Source organism: Salvia hispanica, chromosome 3 (genome assembly GCF_023119035.1).
Source record: "Salvia hispanica cultivar TCC Black 2014 chromosome 3, UniMelb_Shisp_WGS_1.0, whole genome shotgun sequence".
NCBI lineage: Eukaryota > Viridiplantae > Streptophyta > Magnoliopsida > Lamiales > Lamiaceae > Salvia > Salvia hispanica.
In genome coordinates this window covers 23,772,522-23,796,914 of record NC_062967.1, presented here as the reverse complement: position 1 = coordinate 23,796,914, position 24,393 = coordinate 23,772,522, and the positions used below count along the sequence as shown (strand labels likewise).

Sequence of the window (24,393 nt, the reverse complement as noted above, 5' to 3'; positions counted from 1 at the left end):
GGTGCGGCTGGAACTCAATCGTCGGCATAGCGGCGGGGGAGGCACGTGGGTTTATTAAATTATTAAATTAGCATACTTAAATGATAGTAATTTATTAAAATAATTAAGAATATAATTATGGAGTAAGTAATCATAATTACAGCTTTAATTGGTCAAAATCGACATTAAACCCATTGACCGTTAGTTTTTAATGAAGGACCAAAATGATCAAATTTCCATATGTGCAGGACCAAAAAATCCAAAAGATAATGTTTATGACCAAAAAGGTAAAATGACCATATGTTCAGGACCAGTTTTGGCCTTTACTCTTGTACAAATTCCAAATTTTTCAACATAGTGTTAACACAACGTCAACAAAATGTCAACATAGTGTAAAAATTCAAGATTTTGATGTCAACATAACGTCAATACAATGTCAACACAATTTCAACACATTGTCAACACGGTGTCAACCATTGACACTGTATTGATATTTTCTGTTGATGTTATTTTATATATGTTGACATTTTCTAGCGTCCTGATTATAGTTTGGAGTTTGTATTTGATAACCTCCTCTAGCCAATGATGAGGCTAAAGTCCAACTTAAGAATAATAAATTCATTACTATCTACAAAGTAGTACTCCCTCTGTCCTACATAAGATGTTGCACTTTCCTTTTTAGTTTGACCCACAAAAGATGTCACATTTTCCTATTTGGAAAAAAGTTCTCTCACACATGAATATAAAAATTATATTTTCTCTCTTCATTTATAACACAAAAAAAAACCTCCTAAAATCCCGTGCCGTCCCACAAGTGTGACATCTTTTGTGGGACGGAGGGAGTACATAAGTTAATACTCCTTTTCCCCCTAAAAAGTAAAAAAGTCTTTACTTTTTGATTCGTTCTCTAAATATTTGTTGGATTCCTGGATTTACAAGAGATAAACTAGTCGGGCGTAATACAACCCAAGAAGAAATACAAATGGAAAACTGAAACTACAAATAGAAAATCGAAACTGTAAACCGTAAAAGATTTAGTCGGGTCGAGGAGGCCTCTTTCCGCAAGACGAGATACGCCCCGGTAGTGCTCTTCGGATTGGCATTTCGTCCCCAAAGATAAAATAGCTACGTCTCTGGTGAAGCAGCACCGCTATCAGCAGAGCTCTGGCGAACTGGATGGAGGAGAGGGCAGAGCTTCGACAGAAGAACAATGCAAGAGAGGGAGAGAGCTTATGCCTTCTAAAATGCTTGTGAATGGTGTAGAGAATGCAAGAGTATGCATGCCTATTTATAGGCCAAGCCCACTCATTTGAATTGATGGAGTCAACACTCATAATGTGTGTCATTATGGCTAGATTGTAACCCCCGGGGGTTACTAGCCGTTACAGACGTTACAAACGTCAACCAATGAGGATGAACCTGGACGGATGTATCTAGATACCTCTCACGTAGTTGTTCATTCCAGAAATGTATCTGGACTGCCCGATCAATGTGCACGCATTCTACGAAGCCACATTATTTTATCTATGATAAGTCGTATTCGGGGAAACCTCTGGTCCGTCAATCTACGTATCCAAAATAATATTAATTAATTATTTAAATAATTAATTACATATCTCCATAAATCGTGACTTTCTTTGATATATTATTTCTCACTCACCGGGAATCGGTCTAGAGAAAGTGAATATACCACAATCATCTACTCGGAGCGTAGATCGATTATAAATTATTTAATTTTATCAAAATTAAATATTTTGTCACTTGAACGATCCGTCAAATTGAATTGATCGGACCACGATTCCAACAATGTTAAAATATAAAATTTTTCTTTCTCTCTAATGAATTGAGATCCATTTTCCACTTACATTTTTTTTCTTTCTGCATATTTCTTATTTTATCAATTTTATAATTAAATTTGCGTCACTTCAAAAAGTTCCTAATAATAACCAAAACAAAAAATAAGACAATATAACTAAAAGCACATTATGCTAAATTTCTAAAGCAATTCCCCATCAACAAAAGCTTTATTTTCCACTTGAAAATCAAAGGAAGGGTGGATAAGTTGAGATATTCATGCATATGCAAACATGAATTGCATTACCTATATGCCACATGAATTGCATTACATGATGTTTGGAAAGAAAAAAGATGATGAAAAGGGGGAGGCTTTGTTGATCAAATGTGAAAAAGAGTGATTTCTTGCAAATGCGTTTATAAATATTCGTAGTGTTTTCTAAGAAACAATATTGTTCATGTCGATGGATGTTCTGTTCGGTAGACTTTCTCTATCCACCACTCAAGTTTCGATTTAGCTAGAAATCATAACCGTGTGAAAATTCAAAAACAATCAAAAGCTCGTGGATCGTCGTCGAAATTTTAAAAGTTTCTATGAAACAAACCAAAATTTGATCCAAATTGTGATGTGATCGACAGTTATTCCAATGATAAATTATAGGGATGAAAAATGGCGCCAATTACAAACTCTATGAGCATTGTCTATATTCTGCCCATGGACCAAAAATAGTTATGTTCTTTTATATCGATTCATGTACTAAGTTTTAGTATTCAACGGCGGATTCAGGATTTATTAATTGTGGAGTCGAATTAAACAAGATAGTAAATATAATATTAGATATATTTATGCGAAAATACATAAAATATAAATATCACAATATTATGTTATGCGATATAATTTACTTTTACGAATATCAATATTTTGAAATCGATTCAAATTTTTTCATTGGGAATAGTGGCAAATACCCTCCTTTTCATTCTATACTATTAAAATGTCATTAAACCAGTCATCTTTTAACTTATTTTGTAGCTCTGACTTTCACAAATTTTATTATTGAAAACACTCATTCAACATATATTGTGTTGTTTTTTTGTTACTGGTATAAAGTAAGACCAATTTAATCAAATGACAAACCAATGAGGATTACTAAAAGTAAGATAACACGATCGATCCTCTAAAATTTTATAATTTATATTCTCTCTTTAATAATTAATCACAATCTATAGCCGGTGATTCTACGGCGACGGTGGTAGGGTCGGCCGACACCATCCGACCCCACCTGGATCCGCCGCCGCTAGTATCTATTTATGATAAGTTTTTCTTTAATAAAGCGAGTCTCAATTTTTCACGATTTTTTTTGTTACTCTTTTATTTTATACTACCCTCATTCCACTAACTCATTCCTACTCATATTTTATTATATAATTATATGAAAGTAGGACACTTCCACTAACTTTTTCAGCTCACTTTCCGTTACATTTCTTAAAATCCGAGTCAAAATGGGACAAATTTTGGTGGACGGATGTAGTAAATTTTTCCAACAAAAATATGTGTATGCATTAGTTAGGCCTGTCAAATCGACTACCCACGGATAACCGAACCCGATCGCGAAATTCTCAAAATTCAATATCTGATACCTGATCCGAATTTGATTTTGGGTACCCGGATAATCGACTCGGGTATCAAGTCCCGATTGTGATTTTGATTTTTGTTTTCTACCTTCACTCCTCGTAGCTGACGGCGGTAGCGAAGGCGGCGGCTATGGATGGCGGTTGAGCCGTGAGCGGGACGGTGGCGGAGAGGGTGCCTTGTCGCTGGCCGCTGGGAGAGGGCCGTGGCGGAGGTGGACGGCGGAGGAGGGAGGGACAAGGGGGAGAAGGAGAGTCGAGAGGGTGACGAGAGGCGGAGAGGGAGCGCCGCCCACTTCATTCTTCAACTGAATAAGAATTTGAATTGGGAATTGGGTTTGGCCGTTTGGGCCCTTGGGTTATTTTAATTTTACTTAGTCAGACTTTCTGTTTGACTCATTAGTTAATAATAATTGGTAATTTAAATTAAAATAAACTAACAATATATAAAATTAAAAAATAATTGGGAAATTCGGATATACCCGATCGGGTATCGAGTTACCCGATATCCGAAAATTCAAAAATTGAGTACCCGATCCCGAAACCGAAACCCGAAAAATCAGATATCGGGTATCCAATTACCCGATATTTCGGGTTTGGATATCGGGTATTGAATACTCGATATCCATTTTGACAGCCATATGCATTACTCGTCTTGAAGATATTTTTTTTTCACGTAAGGAAATATGAGATTCAAATTCACATGACAAACATGCATTAAATTAGTTGTCGTCGGAAGGAGTAAAAAGTAAAATTAAGATAGATAATAAACAAATAAGCGCCATATATTAATCTTAGCCTCTTACCATGAGTTTTGTAATCTATCATTTGGAAAACGAATCAACGACTTTGTCGTTAAACAATTTGGTTACTACGATTAATTAGCGTTATTATTTATTAAGCACTCCATGATATAACAAGAAATATGGTTGCTTGATAAAAGAAGTTGAAGTGACAATTCCACAAAAATAAAGTTGGTTTCTTTTGGGATTGAGTGGGTGGTGGGACATTATGTCCAAAATTGGTATCTAAATCTTCTCCAAAAAAAAAAGTGGTACTAACTAGTATTCACCTCTATAATCAAGCATATATGAAGTCATCAATAACCTGTGATATAACAACCAATTTTAAGAGGGAATAATAAATCCCACAAATGAATACATTGGCATACTCATGTTTCTCAAATACATACATTAATCAAACCAACTTCACAAATTCCTTGGAAAAAGAATGGAGCATTTGTTAAGAGTAACAACTAAAATGCAAAAACACCATATACACTTGAGTGTTAAACCACCTTTGATCATCATCTATCTTCTCGAGTGATGCGATCTGGGCGATTGTTTGTGGTGGAGAGACGAGGAGGCAGAATGCGTCGACCTACTACTCTTGGACACTCTCGGTTTTTCCATGGCTGCAATCTGTTCCAAGACCTCAGCCACCTCTTTCATTGGAGGCCGCTTTCTGGGCTCTTGCTCCAAGCATCTGAGGGTGAGTTGAGCAGCCTGTGCTGCTGCCTTGGACGAATACTGGCCTTGTAGTCGCGCATCCATGATGGTTTTCAGTTTCCGTTTCTGGGAGAGAAGGGGCTTCATCCAATCCACCAGGTTCTGCTGTGCCCGTTGCGTGTCAAGGGCTCTCGAGCCTGTCAGCAGCTCCAGCAGCACCACGCCATACCCATACACGTCGCTCTTCACATATAGATGTCCTATTGTTAAAAAGAATAGCAAGTAACCTGATTAGCATCCAGTTTTGAGGAGAATATACAGAAATACAAAATGTAGGAATGTATGTAAGGGCGGTCACCTGTTGCAATGTATTCGGGTGCAGCGTAGCCATATGTTCCCATCACCCGGGTTGTGACATGAGAATTCCCTCCAGAAGGCCCCAGTTTCACCAACCCAAAATCTGATATTTTTGCATTGAAACTCTACATAAGTCCAGAGAAATGTGCATCAGTGTTATGCTAAAGAAGGTTGAACAACAAAAAAGGAAAGAGAAGGAAATCTTAGTCAAGCACCATAAACAACACTAAACAATCTTACCCCGTCAAGAAGAATGTTTGAGGCCTTAAAGTCTCGATAGATACTGTCCGAGGCATGCAGAAAAGCCAGCCCCTTTGCTGCTCCAATCGCTATTTTGAGTCTTATATCCCACGGCAATGGTTCTGTAGAAGCATTTCCTGCATGTTAAAAAATAGGCCAGGTTAGTTTCTCATTCGCGCTCTCTCTATATACATATTGATTTTTAAGTAAAAGTTTCTTACGTCTAAAAAGATGGTTTTCGAGGCTTCCCTTCTGCATAAATTCATAGACGAGCAGCATTTCTTTATCTTCCCAACAGTATCCCAAGAGTTTAACCAAGTTGGGATGTGTCAACCTTCCCAAAAAGTTCACTTCTGACTGCATATCCAAGTTAAGCATCTAAGTTCTTGTGATATACTAACAAAAAAGCTGTAGAATTGGAAAGTCAGGTAAACGAAAACATGAATATCATTATGATAGGACAAAGTTTCCTATGTGTTCATTACGAGTAAAATGTACTATTGCAACCAGACATTTACTGAGAACTTCGTAAGATCATAGAAAACAAATTTCTTATAAAATCGATCATAAGTTGCTCATTTGCATTAACGTTCCACTTCATCCCAATCAAAATGGATAAGAAAATAAGCCTGAAATCCTAGATCCAAAAGCAGACTAATGCAGGGAACATGACAATCTTGACTTAATCTTGCTTACATCACTCTGCAAACCATCCCATGCTTAGGAAAAATCTTCTATAACGCACTAGGATTCTCAAGTCGGTCTCCCACACATTATCAAGCGGATAAAATTGTTTCCTACTATAAGTTGAATTATATTCACACCTTATCCCCATAAACTCCAAATTGGCACACTTAGATCAATGCCTAGACGGAAAAGGAACTTAAACACGCACACACACGGATGAGTACGACTTACCTGCCATTCTTCAAAGCCCTGCATGCTCTGAGGATTCAACTTCTTGATTGCAACCATCATCCCAGTCCCTTGTTTAGAAGGCTGCAGACTCTTCTCATCCACCCATCCCTTATACACAGTGCCAAAACCCCCTATTCCCAAAACCATATCAGACTTGAAACTCCTCGTCGCAGTCTTCAAATCACTAAAACTGTAAACCTTCAAATTCGGAGTGGGCAGTATGTCTCCTGAACCCGCACGCCCATCGTCACTGAAAGCAGCTGAGAATCGGCTGAGGCCAGCGCTACTGCTCGTTGCAGAATGGCCTACACCGTTGCTGTATTCCCGCGATGTCCCTATACCAAACCATGCTCTCAGTGATTTATAAACACATAATTCTGAAAATCTCACCAACACAATCACAAATCATAGAACTCACCTCCACTATTGCTGTAATCTCGAGAAGTCCCTACATCAAAGTAGCAAAATTTAACACAATTACACACCATGTTCTTCAAATTAAACACATAATCCCTCAAAAATTTCACCTTTCGCAATTATAAACCTTAGAACTTCTCTTATAAATGAAATCATCCAAACCAGTGATTGAAAAGCATATCACACAGTTAGTTACAGCTGAAGTTGAAGTGAATTTGAGAAGATACCTGGAGTGGAGGAGGGTTTGATAGAGTTGGCAGAGCTAGGGTTCGGATCGGCAGCAGCTTGAAATCCAAAGCAATTCCCCATCAACAAAAGCTAGAATTTCCACTTGAGAATCAAAGGAAGGGGGGAAAGCTGAGATATTAATTCATATGCATATTACATGATGTTTTAGCACAGTTGGAAAGAAAAAGGGGGAGCCTTTGCTGATGGAATGTGAAAAAGATAATTGCTTGGAAATGAGGATTATGATTTTTCTATAAATATTCTGTGGTGTTTTCTGCTTTTACACATATGTACAATCATGCACCATTGACATTTCTTCAAGTGGATTTTGCCTACATTTTACAATTCGGCTTCTCTCCCAGTAATTTTTTCAAGATCACAGTTTCATCATTTTTAGAAATTACTCGAAAAATCAAATCTTGTGTGAATTTGTAGTCATCAAAATTCAAAACTATATCAACTTAAGTAGGAAAACTGCTTCAACAAATCGAGAAATTTTGCAACTAGAAAAGGTGAATCCAATGTTTTAACAAATTGAGAAATCGTAACTATTGTATGCAAAATTGATTATTTTTCAAATAAAATAAACATTTACTGATTTGATTGTTTGTACTTGGCTAGAAGTGACAATATTTTCAAATTATTGAAGAAATTAAACTTTAAAATATACGTGTGTGCATTGCATTACGTATATTAAAAAAAAGACAAGGTATTAACGTTTTCTGAAAATTAAAGAAAGAAAAGTCAACTCACAACGTGGGCTTCCTTAATCTCTCTACTCTCTTTTTTGTGTGCTAAAATAAAATGATTAGTGATAATTGCACTAATCAGAAATTTAGATCGATTCGTGATTTTCAAATTTTCAATAAAATGATTTTACTACAGTATAATTTAATACTGATATTGTGGTTGATTAATTTCACAAACCAAATGTTGAGTCACTCCGGATTTTCCGCTAAAATATGAACTTTTGGTGTGTCATATAACTTTCAATATTTGGTTAAAAGTTTATAAAATTTTGCTGGCATGGAAAATTTTTAACTAAATCAAACTCGAGAGAGATTAGGAGTATTCAAATTGCTGATATGCGACAAAAATGAATAATTGAGTCAACAAAAACATTTTCCAGCTCATTCACTTCTCATCTCTCTCTTTCACAAAAGCCTCCTTTTGTTTTCTTTCACTCCTTTTCTTTCTTTGAATATGATGATGATCGATCTCATCATCTTAAACCCTGAGCTTATAGCAATGCATCTGTTAAACTAAATTTCAGAAATTAAATTTTTTTATGATAATTCATGAATTATCTTTCGGATTATAAAATTCATAAGAAAAATAAGAATTAGCCCAATGCTCAGTCCTTAATGAAACAACATCATTTCTAAGCTCACCAAACGATATTGTTTATATGATTGGGCATTTTGTCTTTAAGGACCATCCACTACTTCGATTTTGATTTAGCCAAAAATAATAACCATGTGCAAAATTAAAATTTTGTTGATAGCCCTCCAAATTATAAAAGTTATGAAACAAACAAGAATTTGATCCAAAATCGGGATGTAAGCGGCAATTATTCCAATGGTTAAATATAACGATGTATTATGATGACAGTTACAAAGTTTATGAGTACTATAAATTATACATACTCAATCCATACCAAAAAAAAAATCATTTTTTTGGTTTGTTTCTAAATTACTGTTATTTACTGGTTTGGCTTATAAGTATACTTATTCTAATTGTCGCCTCGGACCAAACACAGTGCTGAATGAATTCCCACAAGCCTTCACATTTCTTTTAATTTTTGGTTCAGGGTCATATTCTAATGCTTACAGCATCTTAATCCAAAATTAAGACTAAATTTCCATCCTTAGATTTTAAAATGAGTTGATGACATTAAATCTTACGAATCTCAATAAATAGTAGAATGCAATTGAGATCTCGTTGGAATCCTTATAAAATTATCTTTAATTTGATATATTTTTTTGCGAAAAAATAAGTTAAATTGAGAGAGTTACGTAACTTTAAAGTTTTAAGATGATTTTAATGAGAGAAAATTGACATTAACACCCTCTCATTTTATTTATTAATTTTGTAAATAAAAATATAATCCATATGGTATTATTTCAAGATCTTCTAATCTAATGGTGGGTTGCTAATTAGTTTGTCTTTTTTTTTCATATCTTGATTTCCCAACAATTATCGACTTACCACAACCTCAAGTCCTATGATTAAAGGTTAAATAGTATAGACGTCCTGTTGTGCTGTATAAATATGAAGCAGCGAATACAAATACAAAAACAAAAACAAAACATGGATTAGAGTCATTAGACTAAGAAAAAACACGTTTTTAATTTGGAATAACTGGATTAATTAGAACACCTTCAGGCTTCAGCTAAGGTTTCCCCAATGACCATAGCTCCAACATCGCGTATCTAATTCCAAACACATCTCTTAGCTTCAAAGTTTACGTACTCAATTTGAAACTCTCATGGATCACCTTACAGAAATGTGATCTTTCATCACATTATAGCCTCATAGGAGTTCCTTTAGAACAGATTTAGATATTTTCAGCTTCTATTATATTTTTAGATCAAAAATCAAAAGATTCAAGGCTCCCTATTCCAAACGATCTAGGGCAGGTTGATATTCCATATATGGAAAAACCAGTTGATAGAAAATATTATTTGAAGTATATCATTTTTATTGTACTAATACAGAACAGCAGGCAATTAGCAGCTTCTGGCTTTACAAGAATCATTAGAATTTGAGGGACTTTTATCATTAGAATTTGTCACGTCGACACCAGGAAGCAAAGTTTTTGGAATCGTGAAAAAGGGAGCAAGAATCAGCAGAGGACTGGATAGCTCCTGACCATATACTAATCTTACACCTTGATATGTACGGCCATCCTGTAAAAAATCACATTACTGAAATGGAAGAAACATAGATACACTCATGATATCATACACAAAGAATCATTCATGTGTTAAAAATCCGACTATGAGTATAAGATATCGGTCAAACCTTATCCATGATCAGAGCAGTTACAGGAATCCTTAAATCCTGTACAATAAAATAAAGAGATGGAAAAAAAACATTAGGGACTATCTAACAAGTCCAAAATGAATCGAAGGGCTATTCAAGATTAAGCACCATTCATATGCAAACATGAAAACGGCTATATACGGATAACTGTTTTATTAAACCTGAGAATTTAGCATATGATTGATAAACCTTTGAAAGAAAGTAGAAAGCAAAATAACCTTATAGGCCAAATACATATTATTGATAAATCACATGTATCCTAGATTAACTTTTCTTGCTCAATCAATACTCTCTAGTCTCCAGCATTACAGAGTATTCTTTGTTCGACAAACTTGAAGTGCGTTAGTCTTCTACCTTTATACACCAACAAATGAGCACGAAAGGTAGTTCCCAAGCAAGGCGGATCCAGAATTCGATAATGAGGTGAACTGAAAACCAAACACTTCACACATTAAATTTTACATACCCAAAAATTTCAATGACCACAAAAACTGTGCCGTGCAAGATTTGAATATATGAAATTCAAACCAAAATATTGGCATATTCAGTCTGATTTCTTCACTAACTCACATGACACATCACATAATATTTGTTTTAATTTTTTTAATCATTTTGGGATAGGCTAATTTTGGAATGGAACTAATATAAAACATGGATATGTTATAACAAAACAGAATAAAAAAAAATGCACTTACAAAATGCTGCAAAGAAAGACATAGGCAGAATCTGCAGATAGAAAATATCAACAAGCAACAGAATGAAAATACATATATCAAATGACAACAATCATCAAAGACAAACATAGGTAACTAATTATTGTACTTACATAAATGCACCCCTTGACAGCAGCACAGCGACAAAAAGCTTGAGAAAGTTCCCCTATTGCGTTAGAAAACCTAAAAAGGTCGAGCAAAAACTGTCTAATTAAGGCCACCAATCCATGTACTTTGATTCTTTGAGCTAATGGTTATTTTATTTATATCATCTGACTTTGCAAAATAACCTGTAGTATCTACAGTGGTTACTGATTAAGTTGCTAATTAAAACTACCTGGTTGGTTGTTAAATGATGATAAGACTTGAGAAAAAAAAGTTCCACCCAACAATTTAGAAAAAGAGAATAATAATAGACAGATCATTGGAATGATAAATGAGAATATACAAATGGAGATGTGTAAATAAGATCTTCATTGGACATGAAATTCTATTTACACTCTTGAAAACAAATGCAAACAAGAATGTAGGCAAAGACACTGTAAAACAATGTCAGATGGTGCTAACCAGAATTACATAAATGAGATTTTCAAATAGTTTTCCTGTAAGTAAAAGGTTTGTGCAATGGGAGAAAATCATCTACCTATATTCTTAGGAATGTACAACATGGCGAGTTAGCATATTATCGTGAAACTAGTTCACCAAGAAGTTAAGTGAAATTAGATTGGACAAAATAGGAAATGAAAGAGCAGATTCATGCCTAATCACCTAGTATGAATCTTGTTCTCACGTCATAACCACTTATAGCGTGTCCAATTATAAATATCAAATCATGCTGTTAACATTAATTCAACATTCCCCATATTCAAAATGCATGCAAATTAATGAGGCAATAACCTTCTAATTTTCCCTCTACTGGAGCACAACTACTTTCTGATTTCCCTCTATTTAAAATAGGTCATGCCTACAGATGGAATAATAAAAGACAAGCACTTAGTCTGCAAATATGGGTAAAATTTAAGGTCCATATGGGTATTTTCAGCCTTCTAAAGGAACAAATTATTGTCCTCCTAAACATCCAGATTCTTAGGCTGAGTTGATGAGACCACAGATCAAAATTCAACTTTTGCATTTTAAAATGTTCACTTATAAAAATAACAGAGTGGTATTGCAGCAGCATCACTATGATACGGAGCAGCCGTATCAGTTCGCCGACGACAAGTGGTCCGTCTGCAAGAGTTGATTTTCCCGTCGAGCAACCGTTGAGATTAAATAAACGTGTGCAGAGAAATTAAATTAAGATAAACGTAGGGAAGTCTGATGTATTGATGTCATATTTCAATAACAGATCCCTAGGGTTGGTTCGACTCCAAAGAACCAACAAAGAAAACCCGAAACAGAACTTATAATTAACATAATTTAAATATGTAAAATAGTCCAAAAACTAGATAACTAAATATTCAAAATAAAGGAATCAACGTGAAACATGATCCTGGTATTTCACAGGTCTCTTCGGACGATCCTGCTTCTTCCGTTCCACTCTTTGGTTAGCATCCTGCACTTCTATCTCCTCCTCTGCCCGTTGTGATGGATCGCCATCTACCTCCTCTTCTGCTGGAGGATCCAATATTAGCGGGAGTTCCACACTCGTATCACACTACTACTACAATATCAAGATGTCAAGAACTAAGTCTTTGGCCTACTATTTCAGGTCTACTTAAATCTAACAATATCATGTTAAATCTAGCTCCAACAATTATTTATGCGTGGGTGGAGGCACCGGCGGATCTAGGGCTGTTCGGAGAGTCACCGTGGAGGCTATGAAAGGCACTTTTGCTTCAAGATATACTTACTTTATATTGTTTTCAATAAGAAAACAAACATGCCCTAAGTATAATGTGTAATTATATAAACATGCATACTTGACGACAGGGATGGAGCTAGAAATTCATAGTAAAATGGGCAAATATATATATGGAGAAATTTGTAAAATTGAAGAAGAGGCCATCACTGGAAGATTAATACAAAAAATTGTAATAAATTATTCATGTATACGAAGGGTAGTGATAAAATGCAAACTAATATATTGTACAAATTCAAAACTTTTCAATACAGTTTCAACACATTTTTAATACAGTATCAACACAGTGTAAAATTTCAAGGTTTTAATGTCAACATAGTATCATACAACATCAATCATTGACTAGTTGAAATTCTGTTGACATTTTCATGTTTTTTTTGTGATCTGTTGACATTTTACAATGGTTCAGATCATAATTTTGAGTTTATACCATATTTAGAATATTCATCTGATCACGTTACTCTAGTGAAATATGTGCATAGCATTTGCCCCTTTCTAGCTTAACGCTAGATTCGTCGCTTGACTACAAAATCTCATGTGCATTTGTTTGTATTTTAATTAAACGTATGTATGGTCCATATGACTTTAATACTTATTCTTTCAATTTGGTCGGATGTTTTATCAATTGAGTTATGGTTCTTGGTAATTATAAATATAAATTTATGATATAATTATTTAAAGCAAAAAAAATGACTAGGTAATGTTAATGGACAAGATAGTAATAAATTTACATAATTATATGGAGAATATATATAGGATAATTTTGCCATTTTCATAATTTTAGAAAGTAATGAATTTTTATTTAATTAAAATTTTCAATTTACGTAATCATTCTTCATGTTAATTAAAGAATAAATAATAATTAATATTTTTTTTAATATAAAAACCTCATCTCAAAAACTAAATTTAAAATAAAAAATATTCACATACAATATGTTTTGGCTATTTAATGAAAAATGACATAAAAGGCAAATAACACTAAAATAAAAAGATAGAGCAAAAGAAAAATGCTTAATAATTATAAATATATTATTTTAGTATGTACTCTATTTCAATAAGAAAATACTTAACTTTTTTCACATATTAAGATGAATGACTTCATTGTTATCATTGATGATTTATATCTATGATGATTTAATTTAGAAATTTTAAACAAAAAAAAGGTAACCAGTTGTAGAAGAATAACACAAATCATAAAGAAAACTATAAAATAAGTATTATATTATGTTATAAATTTATTTTATAAGTAACTATATTAATATAAACATGTACTAGCATACTAGTAGTACTAATAATTAGTACTATCATAATTAGTTCATAATCTAATTCAACAATTTTTTAAAAATAGTGTTAAACCTATAAAAAAATACTCCCTCCGTCCCCGATTAAGTGTCATACTTCGACCGGGTATGGATTTTAAGGAATGTAAAGAAAAGTTGGTTGAAAAAGTTAGTATGTTGACATCGGAACATATGCAAGTGAGATCTTGTTAGAATACTTATAAAATTATATTTAATTTGATATATGTCGTGTAAAATTATCTTTATTAGATGACACGTGACATTCATCTAACGATTACATCACAAGATCCAATTACTGAGATTTGCTTTGATTTTTGACATAATTTCATTTATTGATCTGATCACATCACCCACTATATATACATATCTAAAACTAAAGACCATCATATAACTCTTAATTTCACAATTGTCAACTCAATTATAACTCTTACTCCATAAACTAAGTAGTACTAAGAGCATCCCCATCCGTGCTCTTAGCTAAGAGCACGGAAGTGGGCCCGGACCCACTTTTACTGCTTTTCCTTAGCTAAGAGCACAACACCCACATCCGTGCTCTTAGCTAAGGATAAGCTCAAGGGTCCCACCATTCTATTATTCAATTTAAATAAAAACATTTCCACAATATTAAAATGCATTAAAATATTCGAAATACTATTACAAATTACAAAATAATTAAAAATTACACAATTAAAATCCTAAAAATTAAAAATTACACAATTAAAATCCTAAAAATTAAAAATTACACTACTCGTTGCCGAATTTCGCCCAAATGTGATTGATTAGATCTTTTTGTAGCCCAGTGTGGGCTCTTGTATCGCGCATTGTGTCTTCTTTCCATCCTCTCGTTCACCGTCGCATGCACACCTCGGCGTGGGGGAGACCTCACGGTTGAGCTTCCGGCTTCATCCTCGTCGTAAAAGTTACCCGCCATCGGTCCTTCGTCAGCTATAATCATGTTGTGCAAGATAATACACGTGTACATGATGTCGGCGATATTCTTAACGTACCAAAGCCGAGAAGGGGACTTCACAATGTTGAATCGGCCTTGAAGGACACCAAAAGCTCTTTCGACGTCTTTCCGAGCAGACTCTTGACGCTGCGCAAAAAGAATCCGTCTTTGCTCTTGTGGATTGCTGAACGACTTCACGAATGTCGACCACCTTGGGTAGATACCATCGGCGAGATAGTGTGGTATGCATTTCCGTTGACGGTGAAGTCGATCGCCGGTGCTACACCATTCAAAACATCATCGAAGAGTGGTGAAGAATATAACACGTTCAAGTCGTTGTTGGATCCGGCAACACCGAAATATGCATGCCAAATCCATAGGCGGTAGTCGGCGACCGCTTCAAGGATAAGCGTTGGGCCGCCACCTTTGTGGCCGCTTAAGTGTTGCCCCCTCCAACCAGTCGGGCAATTCTTCCACTTCCAATGCATGCAGCCAATGCTGCCTAGCATACAGGGAAAACCGTGGACTGTTTCGTGAAGACGAAGCAACCGTTGACAATCGTCGGTGGTGGGTGCCCGAAGGAATTCCTCGCCGAAAGCAGAACGAACGTCGTCGCAAAAATTCTTGAGGTATAGGATTCCAGTTGACTCACCGACATGCAAATACTCGTCGAAGAGGTCAGCCGTTTGCCCAGTAGCAAGTTGTCGGATGGCACAAGTACACTTTTGCAACGCCGTGAGACTTTGCCGACCGGTTGCGTCGCACCTTCTTGAAAATATTCAACGCGGGTGGACAATGTGTTGACAATACGCATAAACAACCGTTTTGACATGCGAAAACGGCGCCGAAAGTAATCTTTTGGATAATGCGGCTGGTCGGAAAAATAGTCGGCAACGAGCCTTTCATGGGCTCCCTCTCGATCACGAGGGATGTAGTGACGTTTTGCTCTAGTTGGTTAAGGAGGAGGGGCGGGGGTATTGGCGATGACATAGGCTTCATAGGCGGCACGATATTGTTCATAATATTCTTGTTCTTCGCGCTCCGCTTCCGCAATGAGATTGGTGAAATCCATTTTTGAATTTTTTAGAGAGAGTTTGGGTGAGAGAGGATGATGTAGATGATTTAGTATGAAAAAGTATGAATGAAAGATAATTTGATGTGCAAAGTGGATGATGAATGTGTGTATTTATAGATGATTTTGGGATAAAAAAAAAAAAAAAAATTTCACAAAAATCCAAAAAAAAACGTCTATAAACGGCTCTATTTTTTTGGGAATCCAAAAATATATTTTTTTATTTTTTGGTATTATTCTGAATTATTTATGAATTTAAAAAAAATAAAAAATAAAAATCGAATTTGCCAACGGCATTATTTATGAATTTTAAAAAAAATAAAAAATAAAAATCGAATTTGCCAACGGCTATGCCGTTGGCCAATAAGAAGACGCCACATATGGCTGCTCAGCGGCACGGACGTGCTCTTAGCTAAGAGCAGGGCCGTGCTGCTGGCACGGACGGACGATACCGTGCTCAGCGGCACGGACAGACGAGCACCGCAGCCTTCACCGCTGCGGATGCTCTAAAGATCGTAATATAACTCTTTATTTCACAAATGTTTACTCAATTATAACTCTTATAAACTACTCCTAAGAACTAATGGCAGGAAAGTAAAGTTGTCAGGAAAAATGATTTTTGTAATTATGATTCTTAGGATTATGATTTTAGGATTTATGATTCTTGGGAATCTAATTCTTAAGAATGTGAATCCAGTAGAATATGTGTTTGGAAACATGTTAAGATTCATAAATTATCATTTTCATATAATTAAATTAATATATTAAAAATATATTATTTACATAAATTTGAACATTGAATTTATTATGAATTTGAATTAAACAAAACTTTTTTGAACATTGAATTTATTATGAATTTGAATTAAACAAAACTTTCTTTCAATAGAAAACAAGGTTGAAATAAAAAAAATTGTAGATTGAGCCACAACATTTATAAATTCAGAAAAATCGTAGCAGTGGTATCATTATTAAGCTTAATGATCAAATAAAATTTGATCGTAAGTTAAGCAAACAACAAAAACCAATGCTGCGAAATTGAAATCCAATAAAAAATATGATTTCAACTATTGCTTTTTCATCTTCTGGGTGCGAATTTTTTTAGATGATTCTCAACTAATATATATTGATTGGATATGTCGCAATTCTAATTAATCATTATACTATACTTCCTACCAACTAATTAAGAATTTTACTTCGAAATTTGAGTTATAGATGAAAGCTTGAAGAAGAAAATGTACCGTATTTAACTTGAATATAACATACAGATAAAACATAGATGAAGAATGAAGAAATACAGAGAAGAGAGATGCAGAGCGGCAGAGTGGAGCCTGAGAGAAAATCATTCTTTTAAAATCCTAGATTAAAGAAAAAGAATACTTAAGATTAATGGAGGAAAAAGAATCCTCATATTTTATATTAAATTTCCTGATTTTAGGAATCTGATTACTTTCCTTAATTTTCTTAATTCAACCAAACACAATAATTTAATAGTTAGGAATCATTTTACTTTTTAAATTTTCATAAAATTGGAATTAGATTACTTTTTCATGCCACAATCCTCCATAAATGGTTATATGCTTTCAATTTGATATTATCATATGTATAAACATATGATAATATGAATTTTGAAAATATGTACTCCATCTTTTTAGATAAGAATATTCAGTTTTATACTATCCTAATATAGCATTAAGATATTAATTAAAATATAAAAATATAATTATAAAAAACATAACGACATGGGCACATGGCATACATATATGGTAAAAAGAAGTTTTTAAATACATAACCGAACTTTTATTAACATTTTACATTGACAACTCATTTTATAAATATTAATTGACTTAAAATAAATTTCATACTAATCATTTGTAACACTTCAAAAAAAAATTAAATTTGTATTTAAATATTTGTATATTTAAGTAAAAAAATATTTTATTTCTAAATATTGTATAATTAATTCAAATCAAGCTCAAAATCATGTTATGATTCGACATAAACTAAATATTGTATAATTAATTCAAATCAAGCTCAAAATCATGTTATGATTCGACATAAAATTTCTATATCACTTCATTTTTATTCTTACATGTACAATTATGTACATTTATCTTTTTCCTTTTTACTAAATACTAGTACTAGTACTAGTAGCATATTTATCTTTTTCCTTTTTACTAAATACTAGTACTAGTACTAGTAGCATGTTTAGTTGCAAAGAATCAAGATTTCGGTTATTGGAAATTAATCTGATTTCATTTGTACAGTTATCGTGTTCGGTTCTATGTAAAGTATTAGTAATTTTTTTTCTGTACCTGGATCTCACTTAATTTGTACTAGTACTAAATTGATTATTATGCGAATTATTATTTTGACTATATTATGCCTAAAATAAAATAATGACCCAACCTACAAATAAGAACAACATTGAGAAAAATAGAAATAAAATAATTGAAAATACTGTATTGTCATTCAAATTTTATAAAGTGGCTATTATCCTATTATCGCTCTATTGAGTCAGAAACATTGCCTCAAATTCGAAAATCTAAAATTAGAGTGTATAATAATGAAACACGTATCGGTAACTAGACTACATTAAATTCAACATATCGCAGCAGCACACGAAATTACGAAAAAGACCTTACAGCTCACATAGCGCATCTCAATCATATCAAGTTTATCAATATTTGTTTAATAAAGGGCCACAACGACCTCTGCCAGGCCCTTAATCGTCATAACACACAAGGCTAATTGAGTCATTACGCCCCATGAGGCACTTAACCCCCAGCCGACGCGATCGCGCCACGTGCCCCTACAGTACCGCCAGCGCCACATCCAACGGCCGCGACCCCCTCCACAACAAACACAGAGAAAACACAGAGCCAAGAGAAGGTGCAGCGCGTAACGAATCCAACCAATGAGAGCGGTCGGATGGGGTTCACGCGGATTGGTGACATGGCAGGGGGAAATTGAAATCCCGCCCAAACCCGGACTTCAATTTGGTTTGTGAGTGAATTTTGGAGAACTTTTGAGGCTCTTTCCTTTCAGACCCCTTATCCCTCCCTCTCACATATACCACTCTCTCTCGCTAACGCACAAACACAACACCAACGCAAAGCATATCTCTTCGTTTCTCTCTCTCTCTAGAATTCGGTGAGTGCAAATTTGTGTTTCTCGCCGAGTTGCACCGATTCTGACCGAGTTTTCCGCCGATTTCGCAGGTTCGTCATGAAAGGAGGAAGATCCAAGGCGGAGACGAAGAAAGCGGATGCGAAGTAGGTTTTCCCGATCGGTTTTGGTTTAGATCCGTGATTTCCGAGACTAATTGATTATTTGCTTTGAATAGGCTTTCGGTGAAGAAAGGAGCCGCGGGCGGTAAAAAGCCGGCGGTGAAGAAGGGGAAGGCGGCTAAGGATCCGAACAAGCCTAAGAGGCCTGCTAGTGCCTTCTTCGTCTTCATGTATGGATTTGTACATGTTGATTTTTCCTCTACTTTTTTGTGTGAATTTGTTTTTCTGATTTGTTACATCTTAAATTCGCAGGGAGGACTTCAGGAAGACTTACAAAGAGAAGCACCCGAACAACAAATCGGTCTCCGCTGTGAGTAGTTATACCTAGTTTAGATCCAGAATTGAGTATAGTTTTAGTTGTTTCTATGAAATTTTGACGAATCATATACACAAATTCTTCCTAGGTTGGAAAGGCTGGTGGTGAGAAATGGAAATCCATGACTGAAGCTGTAAGCGCTCTGAAATATGATTATAGCATCATTTTTCTTCAAATTTCAAATGGTTTATTCAATTGAGTTCATGATCTTCGGTTTACAGGAGAAAGCTCCATACGTCGCAAAGGCGGAGAAAAGGAAAAGTGATTATGAAGTGACACTCAAGGCTTACAACAAGAAACTCGTAATTCTCTCACCATATGTTGTTATTTTTTGTTAATTTTTCACGAGTCAACTAAGTAGAAATCTCCAAACAGAACGACGGTGGTGGTGCTGATGACGAGTCCGACAAATCCAAGTCGGAGGTGAACGATGAAGATGACGAAGACGAAGATGGCAGCGCAGATGTAATTAAGCACTGCTTAATTAAATTAATTTTTGTTATGAATATTTTTAATTTATGTTACAATTTGCAGGATGATGAGGATGAGGACGACGAGTGAAGGAGACGTGGTCTTCTAGAAATTATGCTACTACTACCACTTTGCCATCTGAACTAGTTACCCCTCTCTTTTTATAAATAGCTTTCATCTTTTCTTCTTCTTCTTCTTCGCTATTTTCCTATATTTTTTGTTTTTAATTTGGTGTAGGAAAAAAGAATTAAAATAGGTGATGTTCAGATGGGATTGGTTTATGTACTCTTTGTTTAGATCTTTCGGTGCTTAATGATAATCAATCGCACTTCTTTTCTATTCCTGATTTAATGCTTTTATATTCTTGATTTATTGTTGATTTGGATTTTAATTTAATGAATTGTGTGGTAGATGTATGTATGAGATATTTGTGTGTTGGTCAAACACGAGAATTATGAGATGGTTTCAACCTTTTTAAATTGCGCTTCCACCTGTCCACACATTGATTCATTATTCTGTCTTTTCCGGTCTCGTTCATTTTCCTTTTTTCTAAAAGTAGACTCTGATATTATTAGCAATGGTAAATACATGATTTAGGTTTGTAAATAGTGTTTTCATTGAAAACGTATTTGGTCATGTCTCTCTTAATATTCGCCCGATCCACTCACATGTGTATTTTAGTTGAACGAGTTTTATATTTGTAGTGCTTAGTATTTTAGATATATCCTGATTGTGTTGATGGAAACGTATATTCATGATTTGAGGCATATACCTTTTGTCTTTAGTAATATTTTAACTGCAGTAATGAAGTTCCAATTTTGAACCTTGATTATTTTGACTATGCTTGGTTACAATTTAGATTGGACTTTGACCTTCTATTATGGAATTTTGTTTAACACAATATCTTGAAAGTGGTGAATAGAATAGAAAACAATATGGTATTAGATTATAGTGTGGAATACTCTATCTAATATTCAATTAACGTTATGTGCTGTTCGGTCTTACTAAAGCGAAAATAATGGGTTTGTTGAGTAGGATTATTGATGGACTTTGAGCAATTAAGAATTCAATATTGATATTCAACATGGAAGTTTGCATGTTGAAAGCGAAATATACTAGTACTAGTATTATTTTAATCCAATGAAATCGGAAATATCCATAAAATCACTGTTGACAAATGCATACTTGACAAATACTCCATGGTCAATTTATGCTATTCTCAAATAAGCTGGCATATTCACATCAACAAAATCACATCATCTTGTGCATCTTGAAAGTAAGGAAAAATCTCCTGAAATAGTTGTTCACCATTCAATTTTTTAAATAAATTGGGAAATGATGATTGTTAGTAATATTTCATAAATTATGTTAAAATTATACAGTAAAATAATTTAAATATCATTTTCTTTTCTGAATCATAATAATTTAACATCAGAATATAAACGCAAACTACAGCATATCCAAACCGAATTAACAAGGTAAAGTTTTATTATGCAATTGAAAATTCATTTTTATATTAAAATATCGAAGTACAGAAATTAAAAGATGTATTTGGTGAAAAGGGTGGGGACCGAAAACGAAATTCACTCTTTTGTGAGCCCAGTGTTAAACGGTGTCGTGGCAATTTTGGAAGCGCTTCTGTAATGGCGGGCGCCGGAAAATGCTTTCTCGTCACCGGATCTCCGGTGAGTATCTGTTTATATAAATAAAAGCAGAAACTCTCTATACTATTCAGTGCAGTCATTGTTTGGTGATTTATGCAGGGAGTGGGGAAAACTACTCTGATAATCCGAGTTCTGGATTCCCTCAAACAATTCAATCCTAGCTTAAATATTCAGGGCTTCTATACTCGTACGCGATCCTAATCACGCCTCTTCCTTTTACTAAATCAATTGCGTTGATTATTTCAATCTGTTTCGATGTTGTTTAGATTTGATATCTTTGTTTCTATGCTGTGCTGTTGTTTGGTGTGTTACTGGAATTGCTTTGAAGTGATATGGAGTAAAATGAGCTAAAATAACTGCAATTGATCACTAGTTAATTGATGAGGAAATTATTGAATCTCGCTTTGGGTAGATGATAATGGAGTATGTTATTGATGAATATAATTGATTTACGTAGGTGAGGTAAGAGAAGGGTGTGATAGGGTAGGATTTGAAGTGGTTACTGTTGATAGCCGCAGAGGTCCTCTGGCATCCACCAATATCACCAGGTACTATTTGCTCTTTCATTTCTTCCATCCACATTCTCATTTTTATGTTATACCGAATCTTCAAGTATACCAGCAATGGATCGCTTTTGGCTATGAGGTTGCGATGATCATTTCTTTAATTTAGTTTGTATTTTGACATTTCGAAATGGAATGAACCAAATTGTGTTTGTTTCGTTATGGTTATAGAAGATTAAACATTTTCAAGAACAGCACTACTGTGTTTTAGCAACTCATATGTTATCACAATGCCTGCACTCACTTGCTACTTTAAGTTTGCTAGTATAACATAACAGAAGACAAGAATCAAACAGCCATTGTGTTGACACTTTTTCTTGAAACAAATATTTAAATGTGAGAGCAAAGCTAACCTTCATACTCTCTTTGCTTTAGGATGACATTACTAACACTATTCTGTTAGATTCTTTCTACATAAGAGAGTGGAATTTAAGTATTTTAATAGCTTGAATGCTTAAAAACTTCTCTATGGAACTCTTAAATCTAGTATTAATAAGTAAACTTTGGAAGTCATGCATTACTTATTACACTTGATTATATATAGCTTAAATGGAAGAGGATACACCTTGATAACAATCTTACTCAGAGATTCAACACTTGCCTTCAAGAGAGCTTCAAGATGTCCTCTACATTTTGACCATAGTCCTCGATAAGACATGTGATTCTTACTCGAGATTGAATTCTCAGTCATATTTGTATTACTCTAACCAAGAACACCGATAACAAAGTCTGACTATGTTGCTGCATCCAGAATATGTAGTTCCTAATTGATTCTTTCTTAGTTCGTTTTCTTCTTATTATTATGCCAGCCACTTGCTAGTATAATTGGGCATAATTATTTCTTTGTTATTTTCAGGCAGTGTAAGTTAATTAGCTATATTTCCTTCCTTATATACAATTCATTTCTATCCTTTGACTGTGGGCGCTATATTTTCAATACAAAGTTTCCTGTTTACTGCAGCCGTGAATCTCACAAATGGCCAAACGTGGGGAGGTACAAAGTAGATGTCTCGTCATTTGAGTCATTAGCATTGCCTGAGTTGGAGGTCAGTAAACTCTATGCTGTTGTTCTACCTTTTTGTACTATACTATTTCTAGAGAGCTATGTGAACCTTGAGATCAATTCCTGGCGAATCTTGTTAAAATTGTAGATCTAGGATGACGTCTGCCAAACAGTTTTCTTGTAATGCAGGTGAATCTTTTAGTTTGAACTGAATGCACCTATGTCCAGGTTAAAGAAGACACCGATCTGTTCATTATTGATGAAGTTGGTAAAATGGAGCTGTTCAGTGCATCATTCTTCCCTGCTGTCTTAAGAGTTCTAGAATCCAATATCCCTCTGTTGGCAACAGTCCCTGTCCCAAAATCTGGCAGAGATATTCCTGGAGGTACTTGGTTGAGTAAAATCTGACAATTGCTGCAACTTTTATTATTTCATGATGATAAGACATAGTAAAATGAATCTACTTGGATTATGAAACCATTTCTTTAAGTGCGTGTCAATGAAGGAGCATCAGCCTGTTCTTCCGCAAGTACTCCATGAGGGGTATGGTTTTGTTGAAATGCTACATGGTGTAAAATCTGAAAACGGTCAATTTGTATCATACTTGCTTAACTAGATCTATTTGTTCTTGTTCATCATGACTACAGAAGTGGCTTTGGACCTTTACAACCATATGTCAGCTTCCTTATTATATTGGCAATCCCATCCAACTCTGAATTGAACTGAAAATTTTCCTTTTATTGAGGAATTAGATATCCAAATATGCATACCTTCCCCCTCATTTTGGTGGTTTTCCCTTGTTGCATTCCCTTTAAAACAAGTTCGATCTTCCTTTACATCTCATGCAAGCCGCATGCAGTTTTTCTTTAGAGTGCCTATTCCTGATTAAAACTTGTAGACAATTCTATATTCTTTCTGGTGAACCAGGTTGATCATTTTATAATGCAAGTATTCTGCTACACAGTTGCAAGGCTGAAAAATCATCCAGGAGCAACCATTTATACGCTGAATACAAGCAACCGAGATGCCATGAAAGAACAAATATACTCCAACTTGGTAGACTTGTTGCAAAACCACTAGCTTCTGTCAAAAGCTTGAGCTTCCTACTCTGTGACTCACACAACTGACTTCCTCGAAC

At 34.6% G+C, this 24,393-nt stretch overlaps 3 protein-coding genes across 4 annotated transcripts; 2 read left to right on the top strand and 1 right to left on the bottom strand.

Moving 5' to 3' along the window:
* Nucleotides 1-4,493: 4,493 nt before the first annotated feature.
* On the bottom strand, nt 4,494-7,267 carry LOC125214242 (probable serine/threonine-protein kinase PIX13). The gene is made up of 7 exons (XM_048115178.1): nt 7,010-7,267; nt 6,784-6,813; nt 6,366-6,700; nt 5,669-5,804; nt 5,448-5,584; nt 5,209-5,332; nt 4,494-5,110 (listed from the first exon to the last, which is right to left on the bottom strand). Exons 1-7 carry the CDS (start codon nt 7,089-7,091, stop codon nt 4,713-4,715), a joined length of 1,242 nt encoding a protein of 413 aa, XP_047971135.1. The 5' UTR covers nt 7,092-7,267; the 3' UTR covers nt 4,494-4,712.
* Nucleotides 7,268-18,951: 11,684 nt separating this feature from the next.
* Nucleotides 18,952-20,364, top strand: LOC125216531 (HMG1/2-like protein). Its single transcript, XM_048118270.1, has 8 exons — nt 18,952-19,101; nt 19,170-19,223; nt 19,295-19,408; nt 19,491-19,548; nt 19,643-19,687; nt 19,776-19,856; nt 19,930-20,019; nt 20,089-20,364. Exons 2-8 carry the CDS (start codon nt 19,177-19,179, stop codon nt 20,113-20,115), a joined length of 462 nt encoding a protein of 153 aa, XP_047974227.1. The 5' UTR covers nt 18,952-19,101; nt 19,170-19,176; the 3' UTR covers nt 20,116-20,364.
* A 1,223-nt stretch (nt 20,365-21,587) lies between these two features.
* On the top strand, nt 21,588-24,387 carry LOC125215518 (cancer-related nucleoside-triphosphatase homolog). 2 transcript variants are annotated; one of them, XM_048116953.1, is made up of 6 exons: nt 21,588-21,710; nt 21,789-21,876; nt 22,147-22,237; nt 23,214-23,298; nt 23,484-23,640; nt 24,220-24,387. In XM_048116953.1, exons 1-6 carry the CDS (start codon nt 21,669-21,671, stop codon nt 24,333-24,335), a joined length of 579 nt encoding a protein of 192 aa, XP_047972910.1. In that variant the 5' UTR covers nt 21,588-21,668; the 3' UTR covers nt 24,336-24,387. The 2 variants fall into 2 exon arrangements, with proteins under 2 accessions (XP_047972910.1, XP_047972911.1); XM_048116954.1 differs by having other exon boundaries at nt 24,183-24,315.
* Nucleotides 24,388-24,393: the final 6 nt, after the last annotated feature.